This window comes from Pseudochaenichthys georgianus, chromosome 15 (assembly GCF_902827115.2).
Source record: "Pseudochaenichthys georgianus chromosome 15, fPseGeo1.2, whole genome shotgun sequence".
In the NCBI taxonomy this organism is placed as follows: Eukaryota; Metazoa; Chordata; class Actinopteri; order Perciformes; family Channichthyidae; genus Pseudochaenichthys; species Pseudochaenichthys georgianus.
Genome location: NC_047517.1, coordinates 19365921 through 19388738, shown reverse-complemented (window position 1 = coordinate 19388738; position 22818 = coordinate 19365921). Strand labels below are relative to the sequence as shown.

Sequence of the window (22818 nt, the reverse complement as noted above, 5' to 3'; positions counted from 1 at the left end):
GTGGCCGTTTCTCAATCTCGAGGATGCAGGCTTGGTAGTTGCGTACTTCCAAGTCACTTCCTTCAGAAACGAAGCAAGTATACTTCCAAGCCACGGCTTCGGAAAACGAAGAAGAATGGAACAGGCGCAAAAGCATTGTGGGGATTTTGAGGACGCGAAGTCTACCCATGTGCAGCCTCGAAATTTCACCCAAACCAAGGACGCGGCCTCGGTGGAATTCCAAGTGTGCTGGAGATTGGAACAGTACTTCGGCGGCACTCGATGACATAGCATCCTTGAAATATTGGCTGGGAAGCCAGTATCCTCGAGATTGAGAAACGGCCAGAGATTGGTCAGGGCCATGCCAAGGGAAGCCAGAGGCGGCTGGCTTCCCTTACCTCACAATCCAATCAAATCGCATCAACTTAGTCTTGCAGTGACGCGTCCTAAAACCCGGAAGTAAGCTGCGCTCGGTTTCCCTCGACAAAAAAGCAATGGGGTTTCTCCATAGGATTTTAGAAAATAGCTCGAAATAAGGTCAGTGGAAAACGAACCTGTTAGATAAATGCACGTTTTGTTCAGTCGGATAATATCCACATGTCTACCCTACTTTTATAATTTTCGAATCATAAATCTAATCGATGGATAGATAGTGTCACTGTACCACTCTCACCGCCGTTAGAAAGTAGCAAGCAACTGAAGCAAGTGCAATTATGGAGGGTGGAGATTTGGAGTATTTAATCAAACATAATTGTACTAAACTTCCGCTACAGCAGTAACAACAAATCAAATCTGATGACAGGCCAATTCCCAAACTGGAGCTGTGTACAGCGAGGAAAAAAGGAGCGAATCGGACGTAAAAGGTTAAAGGTCTCCTGATTTAGTTTGTGAAATGCTTATTAGAGTTTCGGCTGGAGAGTGTGTGCGGACCTGTCGGTTAGATAACAGGCGTGTGTAAGTCCTGCATCTGTATGATACAAATGTGTGTAAAATGATACCGGATGCTGTAATCACTCATCTGGTTACGTTATTACATTGACCACCACACCCCCGACCCAAAAAAAAGGATGTATTATTGGCTTCCCCTAATTTTTTTCCCACGCCACGCTACTGATTAGATTACAGAAACTGTATAATATTTTACATGTACTTTGACTTTTTTGTTAGGCCATGGATAACATGGATAGGGCAGGGTATTATGACCCTGTAGCCAGCCGCCATGCCTCCATCTTTATATACAGTCTATGGTATGGATTCTTTATCTCATCCGAGATTTGTATCTCAATTACACCCCGACAACCTTTCTGAAATGTATATTACGCAACATAGCCTCCACCCCATGTTCCATCCATTTTACAGGGACACCATGCTTTGCAGCTCCAGACTCATGGTATAACGATCCCTCTGACTGTGCTCACAATTATTAAGGGAGGGGGGGGCGGGTGACGGGGCTGTCCGATCGTGCTGAGTTGAGGGACTTGCAGCACAGCAGTTGGTCTATCAATTAACATGTTCAAACCAGAGCAGATCTCAGGCGTCACACATGGAGCCAGTGAGAGATATTTGATCTCCAGCCATGGGAGGATTGGAAAGGCAGTGAGCTTAACTTGGCATGGACATGGATCTGCACCACTATCGTCATTATCAGGTTATTCAACACTAACATTAATTTAAATTTGTGAGATTTATTATATGGCATTACATTAGCCTCCATCACAGACTTGCGGATTAATGCACAGTGTGTGAGGATTATTACGTCCAGCACATTCATCCACAGTACATGAGGGAAGCCTGCAGCAGCGCTTAATAAGGACTTAGCAGGGCCTGTCACGTCTGCACTGCCTTTCCTGCTCACCTCAGCACTTCCATCTGTTAACCATGCTCAAGACTTGGCCCAGCTTTGCCCCCATTGGCCTTCCTATCTTAGACCCAGTACTGCTTCCACCCACGTTATGATTCCCCAGTTCTTCCTTTCTCTTATCCTTCCTTTAGCACTACCAAAACACAATTTAAGAGCTCTGTTGGATGACAGAAGGTTCAGTAAAGCAGATGAAAAAGCCAAGAGAAGGTTACTTCATGGGCAGCCACTTTAGTCCCCAACCAAACTGAGGTTAACCAACAAACTCCAAGTAGTTCCAGTCAATTAAAGAAATACAGGCCCCTGCAAGATATGAGACAATTTCACATATCCAAATAACCTCACAAAAAGCAACTAAAAATGATTTGACAACTTTGTGACGGGGCTATACAGTTATATTTATATATAATTTTTTTTTGATGAATATGGAGACAGACTTGGAATAGGAATTTCTAAATGAAGGCGTAACTAAAATGAGCGGTATCAATGTTTTCCCTGTTTATAGATGATATTGGATCATCATCCATTGAATCTATCCATCTATCATATGGATATAGTATTTTCCCTATAACTTTAGCAGAATTGACTGTGGAACAGTTTGAAATCCTGGATAGACCAGTTTTGTCCTTTCAAATGTGACGGACCTTGTTTACCCAGTATTTAGTCATGAACTGTGGGCTTAAGCTCAGTGATCCAGACCCAGAAATGTGAATCTCCCCTTAGGTGGAGACTGACTTGAAGTTAAAGGATAATTGAATCTGCAGAAAAAGGTGGAAGGCTATTTTCAGAGGTCTTAGGTAACAAGGTTTTCTGTAACGCTGACGATGCTATGTTGAGTTTAATAATGAGATTATACTAACCGTCACCCTCAGTTAAATCAAGTTAATCTGATTCAGAGACTGTTTCAGCAGGTCGATGTGCTACCAGTCCTTTAGTGTAATATCAAGAACCACTCTTGGAATATTCTGTATAATATTTTAATACTGCATGCTACATTTAAGAGATTATAACTGCTTCACACAAGAGTTTAGAAAACGATCTTTCCAACAATGTTTATTAGTTTGACTTACATTACTTTGTAGTCAGAAATGTAAAATGAATATCTCATGTTTGAAGTTTATTTGATTAGGACTAGTAAACAGTGGTGGAAATTACATTTCATATTAGACTTGCAGGGAGGGGAATTATATTTAGCCACAAAACCAGTTAACGCCTTTTGCAAAGAAAGAAATGACAGAAACAACAGTTTGGAAAAAATATACATGCCGAGTGAGGACTACTCATTTCCATCTGAATCCAATCCACTTTATTTGGATAGCACATAATAAAAACAGAGGGTTTACCAAAGTGCTTCACACCAAACATAACATTATAATAACATATAATATTACAATAATAGATAAAAGGCACACATAAGAAAAGATAAAAGGCACACATAATAATGAATACACGGTACATAAAGGCAATGGACAGACAATAAAAGCATACAAATCGATAAAATATAGCTCAGACTGACTCAAAAGCGAGGGAAAAGAGGTGGGTCTTTAAGCGGGACTTCAAAGTTTGGAGGGTGGGCGACAATTTGACATCGGGGGGGCAGGTTGTTCCAGAGCCTGGGGGCTACCGCTGAGAAGGCTTGATCTCCCCTGGTCTTTTTCTTGGTTTTAGAGACTACCAGCAGCAGCTGATCAGCCGACCTCAAAGCCCTTGAGGGGGTGTACACCTTTAGGAGGTCGGAGATGTATTGAGGGGCCACTGTCGATTTTGACTCCCAGATTAGTGACCATGGGTTTTGCATATGGATGCAGGGAACCCAGGTCAATGGAAGGGACATCACTATTTGGTCCAAACACAATGACCTCTGTTTTGCTCTCATTTATGTTTAAAAAGTGTAGCGCCATCCAGACCTTTATGTCATTAAGACAGTCAACCAGGGGCATCAGAGAGCTGGTGTTTTTTTTTTTTAGGTGTAGGTATATTTGGGAGTCGTCCGCATAAAGGTGGTAGGAGACGCCATGTTTTCTAAAAATTAGTCCAAGGGGGAGAAGGTATAAGGAAAATAAAATGGGCCCCAAAATAGAACCTTGGGGAACTCCACAGGATAGGGGGGCAGAAGACGATGTAAAGTCACCAAGCCTAACAGAGAAGGATCTCTGAGACAAATAGGACCTGAACCACTCCAAGGCAGTGCCCCTGATACCCACACAGTGCTCTAGACCAGTGGTTCTGAAATGGGGTTACGCGGACCCCTAGGGGTACGTTGGAGTACTGCAGGGGGTACGTGAGATTTATTTTATGTTAATGAGAAAAAAGTAATGCATTTAAAAAAAACTGCTAATAGTAGATGAACTACTTTATTCAAAGGTTTACAGTAATTCTGGATAATAAAATAGGAAAAATAAACGGGGTGCTCTCTTTTCCTCTCCCTCTCCTGACAGCCCGTCAGTCTCGTGCAGCTCGCTGAACCTGTAATAAGTGATCCAACAGTAAAGAATACATATATTTATAACTAGTTTAGCTTGTTCCAGGGTAGATTTACTAGCCAAGTGTGTTAGGTCTAACTCTTATGCAGCTTTCACACCAGCGCTTTTCAGTTTCTAGCTCCGAGCGGGAGCTTTTCTGGTTCAGCTCCGGTTTCCCTTTTCAGCTCCCGCTCTGTTCACACGGCCCACTGGCGCCCCAGAGCTGCCCCTGCTGCGTCATGACGTCACCGTTTACATCGCTGATTTGCTCCCCAACGGCAGCCATTACGGCGCTCACAACAACAACAACGGGGAACTGCGTCGGGTCGATGATCGTGTTGCTTTTAATCACACGAAGCCAGAATAAATTGAATAACGGTTCATTGTTTATTAATGTGTTTCTGCAGCATTTACCTACCGCTGCAGTATTGGCTGCTCGTCCACGGGAGTTTATTCTCCCGTTAGCTCCCGGTTAACTCACACTGCAGCGGCCGCTCTAAAGTATTCACTGTCCGACTCACACAAGCAGCTGATGCATATCCCCAGTTCCCCTTAGCCTAAGGGAATGTGTGTCAGTCTGAATTGACACTGTTTGGTATCACAATGCTGTTATGAAAGTTTCTCTGGTATAAAACGGGTGATGTTGGCATAGCAACCGAAGCTAAACTGACTACTTGCATCCGATAGCTGCAATAATACAAAACAACACGTCTGCCTCTCTCCACAATGATCGATAACAGTGAACGGATGGTCAAAGTAAGGTACAAATAAACAGAATCACACGAAGCCTGGTTAGTGTTGCCTGACTTTATAAAGTGTGTTTATAGGCACTACTGCTTGTAGGCAGGCATGACAGTCGACCCATGTTCAGGGGAGGTGGGTTTAGTTTCCTGCACGCCTCAACGTAAGAGAGACGTAAGCGACGCCACCTCTTAGCTCCGAAGCTCTTGCCTCTAGACCAGGGGTCTCAGACTCCATTTACCTGGGGGCCGCTGGACGTAGAGTCTGGGCACGTCTGGGCCGCTTCAAGTATTCCACAAAAAATGTATTAAAAAATACAACATTAACAGTTCTTCAACATCTTCTTAACATGAACGGTTCTTCACAACATAACTATTTACAGTTGCTCTTGCCTACTCCTTGCTGGTAGAGACCTGGCAGCGCTTCCTCTCACACAGCTGAGCCACATTTGGTTTGAGGGAGGAAGCAGTTGAAACCCTTAGTATGGCTTGAAGATGTTCATCAGTAAGTCTGGACCTGTACTTTGACTTATTGAAGTTCATGGTGGAGAAGAGCTGTTCACACATATATGTGCTCCCAAAAAGGCACATGGTCCGCTTGAACATCCTGGAAAGCTCAGGGAAGGAGGGGGCAATTCTCTCATGAACTGTCCAAGCTTGTCTGCTTTCCCATTCACTTCCCTGAACTTGGCTTTGAGCTCAGAATTGCACTGCAGGTCAATGAGCTCCATTTGAAGCACACCAGGGGCATTTTCCGCATCAAAGGAGAAGGGGTCTGCAAACATTTGGAAAGTGGCTCTGTGTGTCTTGAAGTCTGCAAACCGCTGATCAAATTCCTCCTGTAGCTTCACAATGGCATCAACATACTTCTCACCACTGAATGCTGTGCCCTTGTCCATGAGAGCCTTGCATGCTGGGAAATGGCAGAGGTTTTTCTGAGGGAGCTGGGCTTTCCATAACACCAGTTTTGTAGAGAATGCTTTGACATTGTCATATGCTGCACTGACAAGCTGGCCCTGGCCCTGCAACTTCTTATTCAGTGCATTCAGCTCCTGCGTGATGTCAACAAGAAAAGCTAAGTCCATGAGCCATTTGGGATCACTCAGCTCGGGAACAGCCATCCCACCCTTCTCCAGCATGAATACTTTCAGTTCTGTTCTCAACTCAAAAAACCTCTTCAGGACGTTTCCCCTGCTGAGCCAACGCACCTCTGTGAAGTAGAGCACATCCTCATATTCTGACTCAATTTCCTCCAAAAAAGCACGGAACTGGCGGTGCTTTAAGCCCCTGGATCTGATATGGTTGATGCATTTCACAACAACAGACATCACATTGTCAAACTTCAAGCATTTGCTGCAAAGGGCCTGCTGATGGATAATGCAGTGCAGAGCAATAGCCTCCTCCGCACCCTCCTCCTCCAGTTTTCTTTGAACAAGTGCCACCAGCCCATTTTTCCTCCCTGTCATTGATGGCGCTCCGTCGGTCGTAATTCCAACAAACCTCTTCCATGGCAGACCAATATCCGCAATGGCATCACACAGTTTCTGGAATATCTCCTGAGCGGTGGTCTGGCCATGCATTGGTTTCACTGTAAGCAACTCCTCTGTCACTTCAAACTTGTCATCAACACCACGGACATACATTGCGAGCTGAGCGGTGTCAGTGATGTCCGTGCTCTCATCAAGAGCCACAGAGTATGCACAGAAAAGTTTGGCTTTGTCGCACAGCTGATCATATATGTTACTTGATAAGTCAGAAATGCGCTCTGCCACTGTGTTAGCTGACAGGCTGATGTTGTTAAACTGACCCTTCTTTTCCGGACAGACTATACTTGCAGCCTGCAACATGCACTTTTTTATAAACTCGCCTTCCGTAAACGGCTTTCCCGCCTTAGCAATCATCTCACTCACCACATAGCTAGCTTCGACTGCTGAATCAGCCTCATTGCGTCCTTTCTTGAAGAGATTTTGTTGCTTCCATAGATTTTTTTTTTTAGCTCTATGACTCTTTTCTCTCTCTCGTCTCCCAGGTATTTTGCATACTCTGCATGTTTAGTTGAGTAGTGACGTTTGACGTTATACTCCTTGTATACAGGGATTTTCTCTGTGCATATAAGGCACGTTGCATTTCCCCTGTACTCGACAAAAAAATATTCAGTCTGCCACTTCTCCTGAAATCTTCTGTGGTCATCATCGACTTTTCTTTTCCCTGAAAGTTTTGATGTAGACATGACTGGGCGATATATTTTCCTTCCACTCTGTCACTTTTGGATCACTCACTGCACGCATTTGATTGACGTGGCGGAGTTTCCTCGGAGGGGGGAGGGGCGAGGGAACTGCGCGCAGCAGTTCCCTGCCAGCAGCGGGATCAATCCAAAAATGTAATTACAATTTGAAAGCGCAAACGTAAACGCGCGGGCCAGATTAACACTATTACATGATATCTGTTGATATCATGTAATAGTGTTAATCTGGCCCACGCGTTTACCATGCGCGGGCCATGAGAAACTGTCTCGCGGGCCGCGTCTGGCCCGCGGGCCTGGAGTCTGAGACACCTGCTCTAGACTGACAATTTTTTGGAGCTGGAAGTGAACCCGATTCCGGAGCTAAGAGCCGGCGCCTCTGCGGTGTGAACAGGAAAAACCGGCGCTTTTCAGGCTCCGGCTCCCAGCCGGAGCTGAAAAAGCGCTGGTGTGAATGGGGCATTAGTGTATTTAATTTTGCTCCACTCAACGGTCTGTCACAGTGGCGGAGCTGTGATCATGCAGAGCTGCGTGTTATCCGTCAGCAGCAGCTGATCTGATCTCTGATCTCTGATCCCTCTCTCGTGTCCGGTTATACTTCACTCGCGTTTATGTCCAAATCTATCAGATCTAGCTAGGTCTAGTTAATTATTTGACTGCCTGCTTATCAAAGGACACCTAAACAATAAGCGTTGCTTGGCAACGGCGTGTGGCCACAAAGTATAGCGCAGCATTATGCATATGTTTTTATATGAGGGGTCAAAATCCCATGCTCATAAAATGCTCATATATTTTTTTCTCTTCATTCCTCAGGCCCCTAAATAAATAAATATACCAATTTTAGGAAAAGTTACAAAGTTTGAGCAGTGTGGGTTTGTGTAATAACTGCAGTTTGCCTCCCTGTCAGAATGACAAAGATCCTCAGTGAAGCACAAGCCCATGTTTCTCACTACATTGTAAGTACAACTTATTAAAAAGATCAGTTCAATGCAACTAATGTCGTCTTAGTGTTATTGCATGACGTTAAAATTGGTTTGCCATGAATTTAGTGATGGATTCTAAACATTTGAAATGTAGCATTTAAGTGTTTCTCAGTTACAATGTTGTTGTTTTAATAAATCAGACACCGATGGTGCAGCGGTAATTAAAGTTTCAAAGTCTCAAAATGCTACAACTACTGTCACAAACTGGATGAATGTGATGTATTTTGTTAAAGGAGGATGAAAGCGTAATTAAGGAGCACTATTGGAGTGACTTTGATGGTTATTGGACTCAGGATTAATTCATTTGGATTCCCGCTGTATGGAGAAATTAAAGGACGGCGCAAGTGGAAACAATTCACAAAGGGATTAAACTGTTTAAAACACGTGCTCAAAGTAAGCCGGATTTTGCCGATGTGTTTATGTGGATTCAAAAGTCGTAAATAATCTACAAAATGGAGGAGACCGATCTGGAGCAACTGTGACAAATAATCCAACCGAAACCGGCATGGACAATGACTGTTTTTAAAAATGCGCTTATCCAGACAAGCCCGGTTTGGACACTTAACGCGCAGAAGAAACATTTATATTAAAGAAAAAAATTATACATTTCTGTCTTTTTATGCCTATAATAGCCACTAACTTCAATTTGTATTTTAATTAATTAATCAATTATTTTATTGTAATGTATAGACAAGGCTTTTAGAGACAATCATGTATTGCGTTACAATTATATGAAAGAAAAAAAAAAAATCTAAATATGATATTTGGCCTCAAATCATCTGAGGCCCCACTGCTCTCGACGAGAGATAAGAATGGAGTGGTCAATCGTATCAAAGGCAGCTGTGAGGTCTAAAGGCCCTGACACACCTACCCGATTTTGGGAGTCAGAGGCCGTCGGAGGCAGTCGGTCATTCGCGGTGCCCTACTCAGGTTGGTGTGTCCCGCACCGTCGTTGCTTTACGGCACATTTTCACACCTCCCGCGGCTGATTCAATGTGTTTCACACCATAGTACCTAAAGGCAGTCATATACACACACACATATATATATATATATATATATATATATATATATACACACAGAATGCTCACAGGTCGGTTAATGCAGAAGGCAAGGCGACAGCCGTCACACCATGGGTTAAGACTAGGTCTAAAGTGTGCCCATGCTCTTGCGTGGGGCCAGATACATGTTGGATGAAGTTAAAAGCATCTACAACATCAAGAAAGTCTTTAGCTAGTGGCTTAGAGATACAACAGACATGCACGTTAAAATCCCTGACAATAAAATCCATACACTGACATTGTGTTAGCAATGAACCAAACACCTTCATTTCACTTTCTATATGAATATAAACACTGCATACTGCACATCTTGGTATGCTGGTCGAAAACTTTTTCTGATGATAACAAGAGTCAAAGATGAATGCTGATGATTGTTTATTTTAAGTGGTGTGGAAATGGGTTGTTATTAATGGCTGTTATTAATCTTGAGCACATGTCAGTGGTTACAACTGATTCAGTAATGACACCAAGTGAATACATTTGATCCGCATCATAAATCTTGATGCTCCTGCTGTGGAACTAGCTGGCTTCACATCTTGTTTGTTAAAATGTTTGACTCATCTATTTGTCTAATCTGTACGTCTGCTGATGTTCTCTCTGGTTCTTTTTTTCAGGTCTAGGACTGGATCAGTTCATTGTGAAGCGCTATGATGGAAAGGTAAGAAGTGGGCGTCATGTCCTTACAGAAGACAAAGGGTCACCTGAGCAATAAAAAACATCAGCAGCAGGGAGTTATTCAAATTATGTCTTAGAAACATTTCAGCCCCTCCTCATAAATTCAGTTTAAAGTAGCTTTTGATTTCATAAATATGCTGCAAACTCAATGAGAATTGCATTTCCCCAGAAAGCTGTACTAATAACGTCTTTTTGGAGCTTATTTATTTCCCCAGTTTACCAGAGGGGTTTATTCCCTATATTTACCAAGGTCAATAATTGCTTAAAGAATCAGTTCATCCAAAAATACAAATGAACACATTTCTCTTCACTTACTCCAGATATACATTGTGGTGTTGGCCATGACGATAATTCCAGTTTTATGTGGCCAAGTTTAAAAATATACACTCCTACAACCCACCCAAAAACAACACAGATGACTTAATGTGTTTATGCGCCCTAAAGATCTGAACAATTACATTTAAAGAAATGGTAACATCTCTTTGCAAAACATTATTAACTCTCTGAAAGATTGAATATGTTGTTTTATTAAAGAGTAGTCCCAAGTGAAAAAAAACATTCAGTAAAAATGTGGTCTTTATTTATTATTATTATGTTGTCTTTTTTTAAAGTTTTGTCAGATATGATCCCATAACTCTTAAATATTGATCCTTATTTCATGCAGTTTCTTTTTAAGAAAATTAAGTCTGCACTTGATAATTAGGGTTTATACGTTAGTGCTTTGGTTTTAAATATCCATACAAAGAGAATGAATTATAGGTGAGGTTTTGAAAAGTATGGTTCCTATTTAGTCAAGTAGCGAAGAAACACATTGGGAAATGAAGCGGGAATAAATGTCAAAGATAATATCTAAAAATGAATATGTAAACTGGTTTATAGATGGGCATTACTCTATATATTATATACTTCCATATAAGTAAACTAGAGTTGTTTATCAATTATTATGCAGTATCTGTTTTTTTATTTAGTAGGTACATGCATCTTTTGCTAACATTAGTCCTTTTTAAATGTAATACTAAATAAAAACGGTGAATAATATCCCTAAAATAATAATAAATCTATGAACAACATATGAAATGCAATATAAATCAAAGATCTGCCACATTCATTCCTCCTTCAGCCTGAAATGACGTTGAGGAAAAGGATAAATAGAACTGGAATGAGGTATAAATTGAGGTGATAGCTCAATGTCATTGAAATAAACAAATAGTCATCAGGGGCATTGGGGTTGCAGCATTGTGAGAGATGGCATATGGAAAGTGATAGAAAAGCAAATAGAAAACGCCATTACATTCTGTCAGGAGTGGGTGCAGAAATTAATAGAGAAAGATCCAGATGATGCCATCAGAAACACAGCTATGAGAATGTTAGCCTGCATTCCTGCATCCACTTTGTTCTTTATTTCTGTTGATATCTTGCACCCAAGCTGAGATACTCCCATTGCAGGTACAATAGAAGAAACAAATGTGAATGACGGGTACATGTTTTTAAAAAAGTTTGTTGTTCTTCACAAACCATCCCCTGTATACTTTTTTTTGTTTCTTTCATGCCTTTGATTTAGCTCCTGCTTTGCTGTCTGCTCCTCAACCATCAATTCATATTATTTTCCACTCCCAATAATTGAGACTATAACAAGATTATCTGGCTTTTTCCAATATTGTCTGAGCTCTAAATGTTCAGAAAAAGATGTAAAGGGTAATGAAGAAATATATTTGTTTCAACCTTTAACTAGTTCTTATAGACCTTCAGTTGGTTACATATAGTTCAGTGTTGCTCTTTAGCTCCATCTCCACATGTAATCATTAAGAGAGACATGTACATAATGACCTATTTGACAACAGGTTAGCTTTGATCAGGCTAGCCCCCTTATTTGTCCACAGACTGGCCTTACAAGAAGCTAGTCTCTGTGCTCTAAATGCTAACACCTCTCTGCTCACAGTCAGGAAAATAGAGACCATCAATTTAAATCACCACAATCATTATTTTCATTGCTGCTTTCCTTGGTATTGATTTGTGACAATTACTGCCCTCTCGATGATCCCAAAGAGCATCTCTCACCCCCAGTTGCCAAACACCTCCATTCATTTAGTAATGGCTAATCAACAGTGATGATTGTAGATTCTAACCTCATTAGGAAATCCATCAGCCTCCAGGCTGCTATGATGATGAGTTATTCTGCATCTCATCTCCATTCTCTCTGCAGATAAACCACACAAGTCACTCAGCGTGGCTAAAGACTCTTTATCACTACGTTCCCCTTTTACTGCCTGCTGCAACTCGAACGTGATTTGTATACTCCTTACGTTTTCTTCAAAGTTCCCAGAGTTTTGATTCGAATATCTCTACAGCATATCAACCCAAAGGCTATAGGGATATTCTGCAGCGACCTAAAATCAAAATGCAACACTCTTTCTTGTCTGCTTATGTAAATGTTTGCTTATCTCCACTTCTTACGTTTGCTTATTTGCCATGCAAAACTCTAGATCTTCAACTGAGGGTCCGTGACTCTTTCAGGACAGATTCCAGTAATATGAATCTACAGTATTATTAGCAAAGATAAATAGCTATTTCCGTAAAACAACAAAGTGTTCATTTACATCACATTGAAGAATCATAAAAAGTAATTTTTTACATGGCTCTTTAATGGCAACTCAATTGTATACATACGCAGGAGTCTGAAGGTCACTGATCCGTCCCTCTTTTAACCGAGGGGTCGTTAGCCTGAACAGTTTTGAAGACCCCCACTCTACACACATGGTTTTCTCTGATACTGTATTTATCTTTTTATTGTCCCCTGAGATCTTCCTGTCATGGCCGGAGATACAGAGAACCCTCCCCCTCTGGCTCGGACACGCATGCCACCTCCCCATTGCCTTTATAGCCCCCCTTAGCTAGTTGGCGGAGGAATAAACCATTACTGTTTCCTGCCATGAAATCCAGTTCACATGAAACTTAGACCTGCATAGAATTGAATGGAGATGAAATGGCCAACCCATGTACAGTGGTGCAATATCTGGAGTGTGTAAATCTGGAAGTTGATGGAGGGTGTGGTGAAGTACAAAGGGAGTGTTTCAGCTGGGGGTTGGGTGATAAACTGCAATGAAGTCTAAGGTCGATGGCAGAGAGGTGTACAGCAGTGAGAGTAACATGAGAGCTCTATTAAAGGACCCCTGTGTCTCCCTTCCCATAGTTTCATATACAAACAGCCAGGCCAACTCAAAGATGTGTCACATACGTCCAGTGTAGCCACAGCTAAGAGGAAGAGTGTTTCATGGTGGTATACACCTCTCATGTTTTCCTATCCCCACCCCCTCATGCTGACACTCTTTTGTTCCATGTTCCTTCTGTATGTAAACAATACAACAGGGTTGTTTTACAACCGCTGTCCATATTGACCCACCCTGTTTGTTTAGCTTTTATTTTCCTGTCCATATGCACACAGTCATTTGAGAGGTCTTTAAATGTTTGTTTGTGTTTTCATTACACCATGGTCCCTTCCCCGATAATGTTGGCATGCTTACTGCTGTCGTAATCTAATGTTGATGTGACCTGACGTTACCATTGTTAACTGCTGATGATTCTATCGTGCTCTTATCAGCCATCCTCGCTCATTCACGTAACGAGTAATCCCTCCATTTTCTCTCTCCTCCCTTCCTCGTGAATACAAATCATCCTCAACTCCCCTTCTCCCAAACTCCCTACTTTTTCTCTGTCTCCTCCCCCTATCATCCCATGTACTGATCCCCATTGTCTACCCATAAACTCCCCATCCCTCCTCCTTCTCCTCCTCTCCTCTTTTGTCTCCCTTCCCCTCTCCTCATCTACTTCCCGTTCTGCCCCTCCCTCTCTGCAGGACTTCTGGCAGGTATGGGGTGTGTGCCGAGCAGCATGTGTGCACCTGAATGAAGCAACTGCACTTTGTATTCTCTACCAACTCCCTCCTTCTCATTGTCTTCCTCTTCTGTCTAGTTTTCTATCTTTCTATTACTCCCTCTCTCACTGCTCTGTAGTAACACGGGGGGCATAGCTATTCATTGGTGTCCAGGGGAACAGCTAAATAAGTAGTTTTTCTGCATTTACCCCATCTCAGCTTCAGCAAGCGTGAACCCAGAGTCACAGCCTCAGTTAGGTTTATGACCGCTGTGTGTAGGCCAGCAGCCAAACTCTGCATTACAGTGTAATCTTCTCAACAAGACATTGGTACACTGGGGATAAAATGTTGAATCATCTTCCAGCTTTTCTCTCACCGGGTATATATCCTGTAGGTGTCATACACAGCCTTGTAGGGGAAGTCATACAGTGTGAGAATAGAAGTAGAATAAGAAGAATAAAGCACCACCACCTTACAAGGACACTTAAATAACTTATTCACTTACATAAATGTGTATGAGTTGGTTCATTTGAGCATATACTTGCTGCTTATTGTTTCCAATTTTGCTCCAAAAATGTTTCACCAGAAACCACTGGGGAACTTTTCTGTGATTCAAATGCTTCTCATGTTCACATTTATGTTGGTACGTGTGAATAAATGAGCCTTGACCTATTAGCTTAGCTCCTAAATGACTTGGCTTTTCAGCAGGTCTGAATGTCTGTCAGTCAGGATAATGCAAAGATTATCCAAAGGCAGCAAAGGGCAGGTTACAACCTGTGCACCTGATGGTGACAGGGAGTGTCAGACACCAGAGTAGGCACGCACCCTAGTGTGTGTGCTCTAGTATGCACACTCTGTATTATTATTATTGAACATTGTGTTGGAGACCTCCCTGTTGCCCTTTGTATAGCTTGTCAGAGGCAGCTGCGTGCCAGGCCATCCCTGCTGAATTATTGAAAGTGAAGACTTTATGCTTTGCCTCTACAGGGATTATTAAGATGCAGCCCTGCTGCATAATTCATAATTAGTCAGTGCCCCTAAGGAAAATGTTAAGGATTATTTTTGAGAAACATCAAGCCTTGCAAAGCTGAGATGAAAGGAGCAGATACGATTTATAAGGAGCCTGTATTGGTCAATGCCAAATCCTAGCAGTGCTGTTCCCCTGCACTCCCTCTGTCTTGCTTTATAAACACACCTTTTCTTCCTTCATCCCTTTGAAGAAATACAAGCTCTAGCTTTCCACATGCTTTGGCATTGTAGCCTTTTTCCCAGCATGCACTGCTCTATTGCCTTTGCCTGTCTCACAGAGAAGTAGCTGGTGGTGGCGCCCCCTCTCTGCGCATGGTGGCCTCACAGGGTGGTTTTTTGGACCCAGGAAATGGCTCTGACTGTTAGCTAACATCGAGGCTGTATTGATGTGCTTGACAAGCCTTCACAAATCCATCCTCTGGATTTTCCAGATGTCAGTGCTGCATGATATTTGTAGAGCATGGTCTAGAGTCACTGAAAGCAGGAAGTACATTTTAAAAGGTATCCAAACTGTTCCTACATGCTGTGGCCCGTTAAAGCGTCTGCAGCGTCACTCAGAGGAAGTGCAGAGGCGGTGGCTGCTCCAATGCAAAGGAGCCTCTTGTCACACCAACTGTTGTCGTGTTTCCTCTTTCTGATTTCACAGGAAGCTCCTAGGGGCCGCTGTTTGGAATGTCACTCCTCTATTTCTTTGTCTTTCTCGCACTGTCCTCGATTCTCTAATGCTTTCTTTGCCTTTTCTGTCAATGTTGATCTCTATGAAAGCTAACACCCACAAACACAGTGACGCACACAACACATTTCTCTCTTTTTCCAATCTCCTAATCTACAGTAAAAGAGGTTGGGTTGTCCTTACACCCCGTCAGGTAATTTGTTTCCTCCACTCCCATTGTGGGACTGAAATTTGTTTATGGAGTGTTCCACATCAGCTTCTATTAGGAGTTATTAACAGTACACCTGTTCTGCGGTTACCTGAGGGATTAGAGGTAAAAAAGCTACAAACACACCAGTATTCTCTCAACTTGCACACCCACTTTGATATTGATATTGTTCTATGTATGTGTTCTGTAGTGTTCAAGGCAGAGCAGGAGGTATTATAGAACCATGTAGTGGGTCTGTTTTTTCTTTGGGGCTTGGATGGATACTGTGTTATACTTGTATGTGTAGCAGTGTGAACTTACACACTGTGAGAGCTTTCCGACATGTTCAAAAGTGTCAGACGCAGACCTGGGCTGACTTCAGCCTCTAGCAGGTCATTCCCTTTCCCCTGAAAACCCTCATCTTTTATCGAGCCTGTCAAAGTGTCAGTAACCCCAGAGCTGCCCCATCACACAAAGCGACATCAAGGTTCTGATCCATTTTTAATGCATTTGTCCCCTCTTTCACTCACTCACTATGCTGTCTGTCTTTCACACTGTACACATCTCTCTTTTTTCAAATCAGTATAATCCCACTGCCGTAGCGCTCCAGTACACCAAGTTCCACCGAGACTCACCTGTACAAAAGATGAGGTCGCTAGGGAACGAGCATCACTCAAGCCGACACTCACCACACACATGATTTTCTCCCTCTACAGCTTGAGCTTTTCAGCTTTAGCGGTATGACTCAGCCCAGACTCATAAATGCATCTCTTTGTTGTGGCACTCTTAAGGAGACTAGCAGACAGTATTATGACATTGTCTTAATTGTCCCTCTTTTAATAATAATAATAATAAATTGTATTTTTATAGCGCTTTTCTCGAACCCAAAGACGCTTTACACGCTTTCCCTTTCTCTTGTTATCGGGGTGTCTGCAGCTGCAGTGTTGGACAGGGTCACAGATCTAATCAATAACAAAGCACTGCAGCCGCTACAGTGGTATTAGAGATGCCATCAGCTCCTAAACCAAGTGCACAGCCACACAATGTGCTGAAACAGCAGATCAGAAGGGAAGCTAGCAGAAAATGGATGGGTGGCACATATATATTATATATATTACATATATATATTTTAAGTGTCAATGTTAAATTATGCCTCATCTCCATCACAGTCACATCAACACTACAGTATCAGAATGCTTTGTGTCCCGGGCGAAATTGGGTTTCATGACAGTTGCTCCTTTTTACAATGAAAAAAAAAATAACAGCTGCCAGAATTATTTTATTATGAGATGATAATTATGCCCATTGTCAGAAATGCTTGCCTTCTCATCAGCACAGCTTTGATATAACTGAAGCCAACAATGCGATGAGGTTAATTTGATCTTTTTAAGTTCCAAATATATTTGGAGATCTTTTTTTTTAAAAAGCTTTGATCATTTGTTGACAGTTTTCTACAGTCAGAGATAGTTTGTAGAAACTGTGGCTATATACATGTTAAAGCATATAATTCCTCAGTTTTTGATTCTACAGTTAATTATAAATACTCCAACAGCTTCGTATGCAATCCAAGTTGTTCATGGTGTGCTTAGAAAGTGTGAAATGAGCAGAAGGTTAAGCAGCCTCGTTGTAAGCTTGCCTCTGGCTTTGCCTTACATGTACAGTATGGGTCTCATTTGTTGGACTCTCTTTGCCTGAGCTAGTTTAAATCTGGCAATGGCCGCTTTTGGGCTGCTCCATTGCCTGGTGCTCTGGAGAGATTAGCCCTGGCCAAATCCTTAACCCCGTCTGTGTACGACTACATTAGACCACCAGCCCCTCCAGCCAGCAGCTCTGTCACGACTGATGCTTCTGCCTCAGCTCACAGGCTATGCGTGTTGTTCAGCCAATCATCTGGACTTTGCTATAGCGTGGCTAACACGTGCAAAGATGTGTGAACACATAGGCAGGCTCAAGGCAGAACAAATAAATAAATACACATTCAGCTATGAAGCCGACACTTATCACGAGACGAGACACACTGGCAGACGTAGCGTTAGATTTTAATTAACTTTAGTGCTGCAGCAGAAAGATTTACAGTCATTGGAAGATCAGTGCTTTGGGAACAATCTAAGATGGGTGTTAAATGAGTGACTCCAATGAAGTTGAGATCCTGTTAGTGATTGCAGCCACATATTTTATAGGACTAATGTCCTCTGTGTAGATCAATCAAAACTGAGGAAAGACTAAACTAATGAGACACATTCTTGGCAATCAAGTGAGCTAATAGGTGTCTCTTGTAGGTAAAAACGTATTTTTACCATTTATCTGAATAATATATGCGTGTGTGTGCCATTGAGTGGCTTGTTGCTGGAGCACCCAACTGCAGTAGAAAGCTGAGGCCTGAATTGTTGACAGAATGATGACAGGAAAGCTTGGTCGTGGTCTAATAGGAGAGCCACACAAGCCAAGGTGAAACCCACAGCACAGTGATACACACACAGCCATCCCTCTGTGACTGTCTGAGAGAGTGCGCTATTGTTACATCATACGTTTGTGGGGGAGATTCACAGTATGGTAGCACAGAGAAGGCAACAGAGGGACATCTATAAGCAGGTAGCTCTGTGGATGCAGTGGGAACTCATCTTCTGACAGGGACACACTGCATTAGGGTAGACTAAACAGATCAGTGCTTGTATGTTATTTAGTATGCCCATACAGATCTCTTCAGCTGAACATGCATGGCTCCTGTCTTTGGCAATTATATTTGGATGGGATTCCTTGCATATCATTTTGGCAATTCTGCGGGGGTGTATTTTGTCCTTGAGTTAGGATGCCGAGAGAGAAGCATTTTTTTATTATTACGCCTAATGTGCTTTGTTCCTCTGTTCTGATCATTATAATGATTCCCAGTGTGTTTATACATCTTGTGTGTCCTTGCGTGGGCCTGAGTATTTGTGAGCCCATTAAAGTACACACTTCTGCTGTTGTGTGTCTTTTTTTGTGGACAGGCATTACGGTTCCAACTCACCTTAGGGCTCTCTCGGGTTGTCATTGTTCCAAACTCAGAGACCAATACCAACCTCTTTTACTCACTTTTTTGTTCTTCTTTCTATATGTACACACTTGTCCCTCTTTAGTGTTCTCTCACACTTACACACATGCAAACACCTGAATGCTTATTGCACCAAGAAGGAACATGTCGCCTTGAGTTATCTCTCTGTGTCTGTCTTTGTCTCTAAACCAGTAGCACTGTTAAAAAATAACGTTTTTTTTCTTTATGATCTCTCCCACTCCCTGCTCCCCGTACACTCTAAATGTATATGCCATCAATAATTCATGTTACAGTAGAAACCACTATTTGCAATATTTGCATCACTGACATGTAAAAGATAGACACGGATTGGGGACATATCATGAGGATGGATTGGGTTAATGGGGAAATAATGAAGTTGTTATGCTATGAATGAGGATGCCACTCAAATATTAGTATTCAGATATAGGTTTCTTTCAGTTAATAAAAGCCTATATTTTAAAAGCCAATATATGGGACTTGATTTGCCTTGTGCACTCAGCAGACAGCTCCCAGACAATAAATGCTTGTTATAACAGCCTTGTTAGTAAAGCTGCATCAATCTTACAGACCGCAGAGACAGCTTGACGTATTTGAATCCTTAATTTGAGTGGTATCCCACCATTATGTTGTTTTGGGCGAGATGCTTTCTGTGTGTGTGTCTGTGTGCAACTATAAGAATGCTTGTCGCTGTCGTTGAAGGCCCTGCTAAAGACAGCAGAGGCCACGCCGTTCTCTAACAGTTGTTTCTCCTCCTCCTCCTTCCTCCTCCTCTGAATGGACCTCTTACAGACGGAGGTAACTCCACATGGGTTCAGCGTGGCCCAGCCCCCCCCTCCCCGTCCCCAGGCATGCTCTGTACGTCTGTCCACTCTGTTTGATGGAGCGTCCTGCGGGCACTGTCTTTCCTAGTCTCTTTCACTGAGCGTGTAGTGTGCATGTGGTTAAGTCAATCTTTCATGCAATGCTGTGAATATACACATGCTAACAGAAAAACGTCAATTTATGTACATAAATTGACGTTATATATCTGTGTGTGAAAGAGAGAGCTAAAGTCACTTTGTTTTTAATGATTAATACATTTGGGTTGTGTTTCACGTGTGGTTAATCAATAGTGTGTGTTTGTGCTACAGTCTCTCGTGTTTTCTTCTCTGTCAATTTCACTCTGTGAGTACGGCCTCTGGTGGATATCGTGTTTTGTACTTGAACTGACCACCGACTAATTGCTTGTTACTACCACCCTCACTTGCCTGTACGGCTACATGTGTATGCAGCATTTGCATGACTGTTATCGTGATAAACCGTCTAAGCATAATCACCCTTATGCAACAGGAGTATTTTTGTGTGTGTAAGTACAGTATGTGTGTCCGTTTCTGTGTTTAGAGCATAGCCAGTCTCTGATTGAGCTTCCCTGTCAGACACACAGACACTTGCTTGCACACACACAAAGCGACACCTGGGACAGCTGCAAAAGCTGTAAGGCTTATGCTGAATCATGGCAAATGTTTTTAATATAACTTCTTCCTCTTTTTGCGGTGACCCAAATGAGCAGAAGATCGCCCAGGAGAGGGAGAAGTTTGCAGACGAGGACAGCATATTTTTCTCATTGGGAGAATGTGGCCTTATCTCCTTCTCTGACTACATCTTCCTCACCACCGTGCTGTCCAGTAAGTACATCGTTGAACTGACTGCAACAAATACAATATTTCTTATATGACAAGTCCACACATTTCAAATCCTACACACTGATCACAAATCAAATTTAAAGAAGAAGGTAAGACAGAAATTGATAGCCAGAGAAATGATCCAATAGGATTATATTAGACAGTTCACTAGGATTTCCAGTTCTGTCAAAGTTAATAATGTGTGTCTACCAAGCAAGCCTCCCTGGAGACGTTTCACAGAGTTGGTTTATTTTAGCTTGATCTAGCATTGGTGGTTAATACACAGGGTGCATTTAGAATGAAAAACTCCCTTATTAAATGTGTCAAGAGTTCATGATAATGAAATTGAAGCTCTGACTCCATTTTCGCCGATGCCTCCTAAACTCACATCCCCAGCTTAGCTCGACCATTTATTATAATTCGTTCATATGGAGAAAGTCCTGGGGATGTTTTCAAGGGCAAGTTTTCAAGGGCAAGTTTTCAAGGTCATCGTTAAGCAGATAGGGCAGCATGCCTTATGTTGGTGTAAATCCATTTATTACGGCCACAAAAATAGTACAAAGTAGGATATATTTTGCCTTGCCATGCCTTATATAAATGTGTACTTTAGTTATACATTGTGTATCCTTTTAAGATAAGGCTTGATCTTTAATCTTTAATGTTTCCCTTAAAGGAAGTTGGGTTGCTAAATATAGAAATTGTTTATTGTAGTACACAAATTAATTTGATAAATAGAGGGAGATCATCAGATAAACAGTGTAGGTTTTATAGCCACGGTTCACCATACCACCGTCACTGTCCAAAAACGGTGTGTTACGAAGAAACTGTCGATACCAGCAGCAATGGGTGAGACCTTTTATAGAAAGAGTTAATGAAGTAAACAAAATGAATGGTGTGAAAATGTTCCAATGGTTCGATACAATACCTACGCAGCCTCCATGTTTTTATTGCCTCCATAAGTTTAGGCAAAACTCGAGCGCTATTCTTTTCCTGTGTGTGTCGTACACTCTCCCAGGGGGAGATGCAATTTAGAAAAAACTAGGCTTATAGGGAATACATCCTAATGCTGGTGGTGTTATTATTCCACAGCCATTATATTGTGCACCCAACATTTACTTTAAAATGCTACGTTAAAGCATTAAATGTGTCTATTGCCACTTAATATATAATATCTAAATGTATAGCCAATATATCTACTATGCAAAGTGTGCATTGCATATACAATAGGTATTCTACAGAAGGCCATATGTTGCTTATGTAAGAACCCATATTGTATCATAAAGGAAGAAAATGGCCATATGTTGACATTTATTACAGGCACTAAAAGACAGATTGTGGCTAAAACTCTTAATGGAGGAACCGATTGTTCAGCCGTTTCCATGTTTGCCTTCTCTGTCATTATCAGACTGTGAACTGAGCCTTGTTATCCCGCTGTACCAAAAACAAATTTCACGGTCTCTGGTTGCGTGATCATTAAAGGTATGTGAGCGTTAGTAGCAGAAGTACAGTTAACGCCATTTTCAAGGGGTACACTTAACACATTGGAAGAAGCAGTGTACCAAATTGAAATTCAAAATCATTAATGCAAATGTTGTGTTACAGATAAGCTCGTACATACAGCCCAGGGTCTGAGAAGTAATTATAATAATTATTACCGATTTCATGTTGCACCACTGTGGGGTGAAGATGACAGCTGGATTGATCCGGTGTGACGTGTCGTTTCCATAATGTGCAGTATTGATTTCAGAATGTGCTTTTGTGTCCAGCTCCCCAGAGGAACTTTGAGATTGCATTCAAGATGTTTGATCTGAACGGGGATGGAGAGGTGGATCTGGAGGAGTTTGAACAGGTAAGAATGACGGGCAGCAGCATCCACGCCCAAAATCAACATAATGAAGGAGACACGAGGTTAAAACAACCAGCACTTGGACTTTGCTGCACCCACAGAACGACTGATTGCATTACAGTAACCGGTAACACACACTGACGGCACTAAAGCTAGGTAGATGTGCAGCACTCTGACATTTTCTGTAAGGGAAAAAGATGAGTGCTGTGCGGCGCACTCTGCGGTGTATCATTATCTCTCCCACTGAAGCTGATGGGGTTTATGATGTTCAGTGTTATTCAGATAGAGGTTTTTTTAGGTTAAACCTCACAATGTAAGACAATAATTGAAAGTCCTTTTTGTATATAACTGAAGTACCCACGTAAAAAGCTCTGTATTTTAAATGAAGTAAATCTCTCACACAGTTTTGTTGTTGTTTACAGCAATAGGAAAACTGCCCACGATTGTCCTAGTACATCATTTTATAAATGGTTTGAATAAGACTGTAGCGACTTCGGGA

General features: G+C 42.0%; 1 protein-coding gene across 3 annotated transcripts in view; it reads left to right on the top strand.

The window, feature by feature from the left end:
* micu1 (mitochondrial calcium uptake 1) overlaps positions 1-22818 on the top strand; it is a 43832-nt gene that overhangs the window by 11082 nt on the left and 9932 nt on the right. The window contains exons 5-9 of one of the 3 annotated variants that reach the window (XM_034101046.2): positions 9940-9983; positions 13854-13865; positions 19602-19607; positions 20362-20476; positions 22240-22322. In XM_034101046.2, coding sequence (XP_033956937.1) covers positions 9940-9983; positions 13854-13865; positions 19602-19607; positions 20362-20476; positions 22240-22322 — 260 coding nt within the window. Of the gene's footprint in view, positions 1-9939; positions 9984-13853; positions 13866-19601; positions 19668-20361; positions 20477-22239; positions 22323-22818 lie in introns of all 3 variants that reach the window. The other 2 variants (XM_034101045.2, XM_034101049.2) reach the window with 2 other exon arrangements.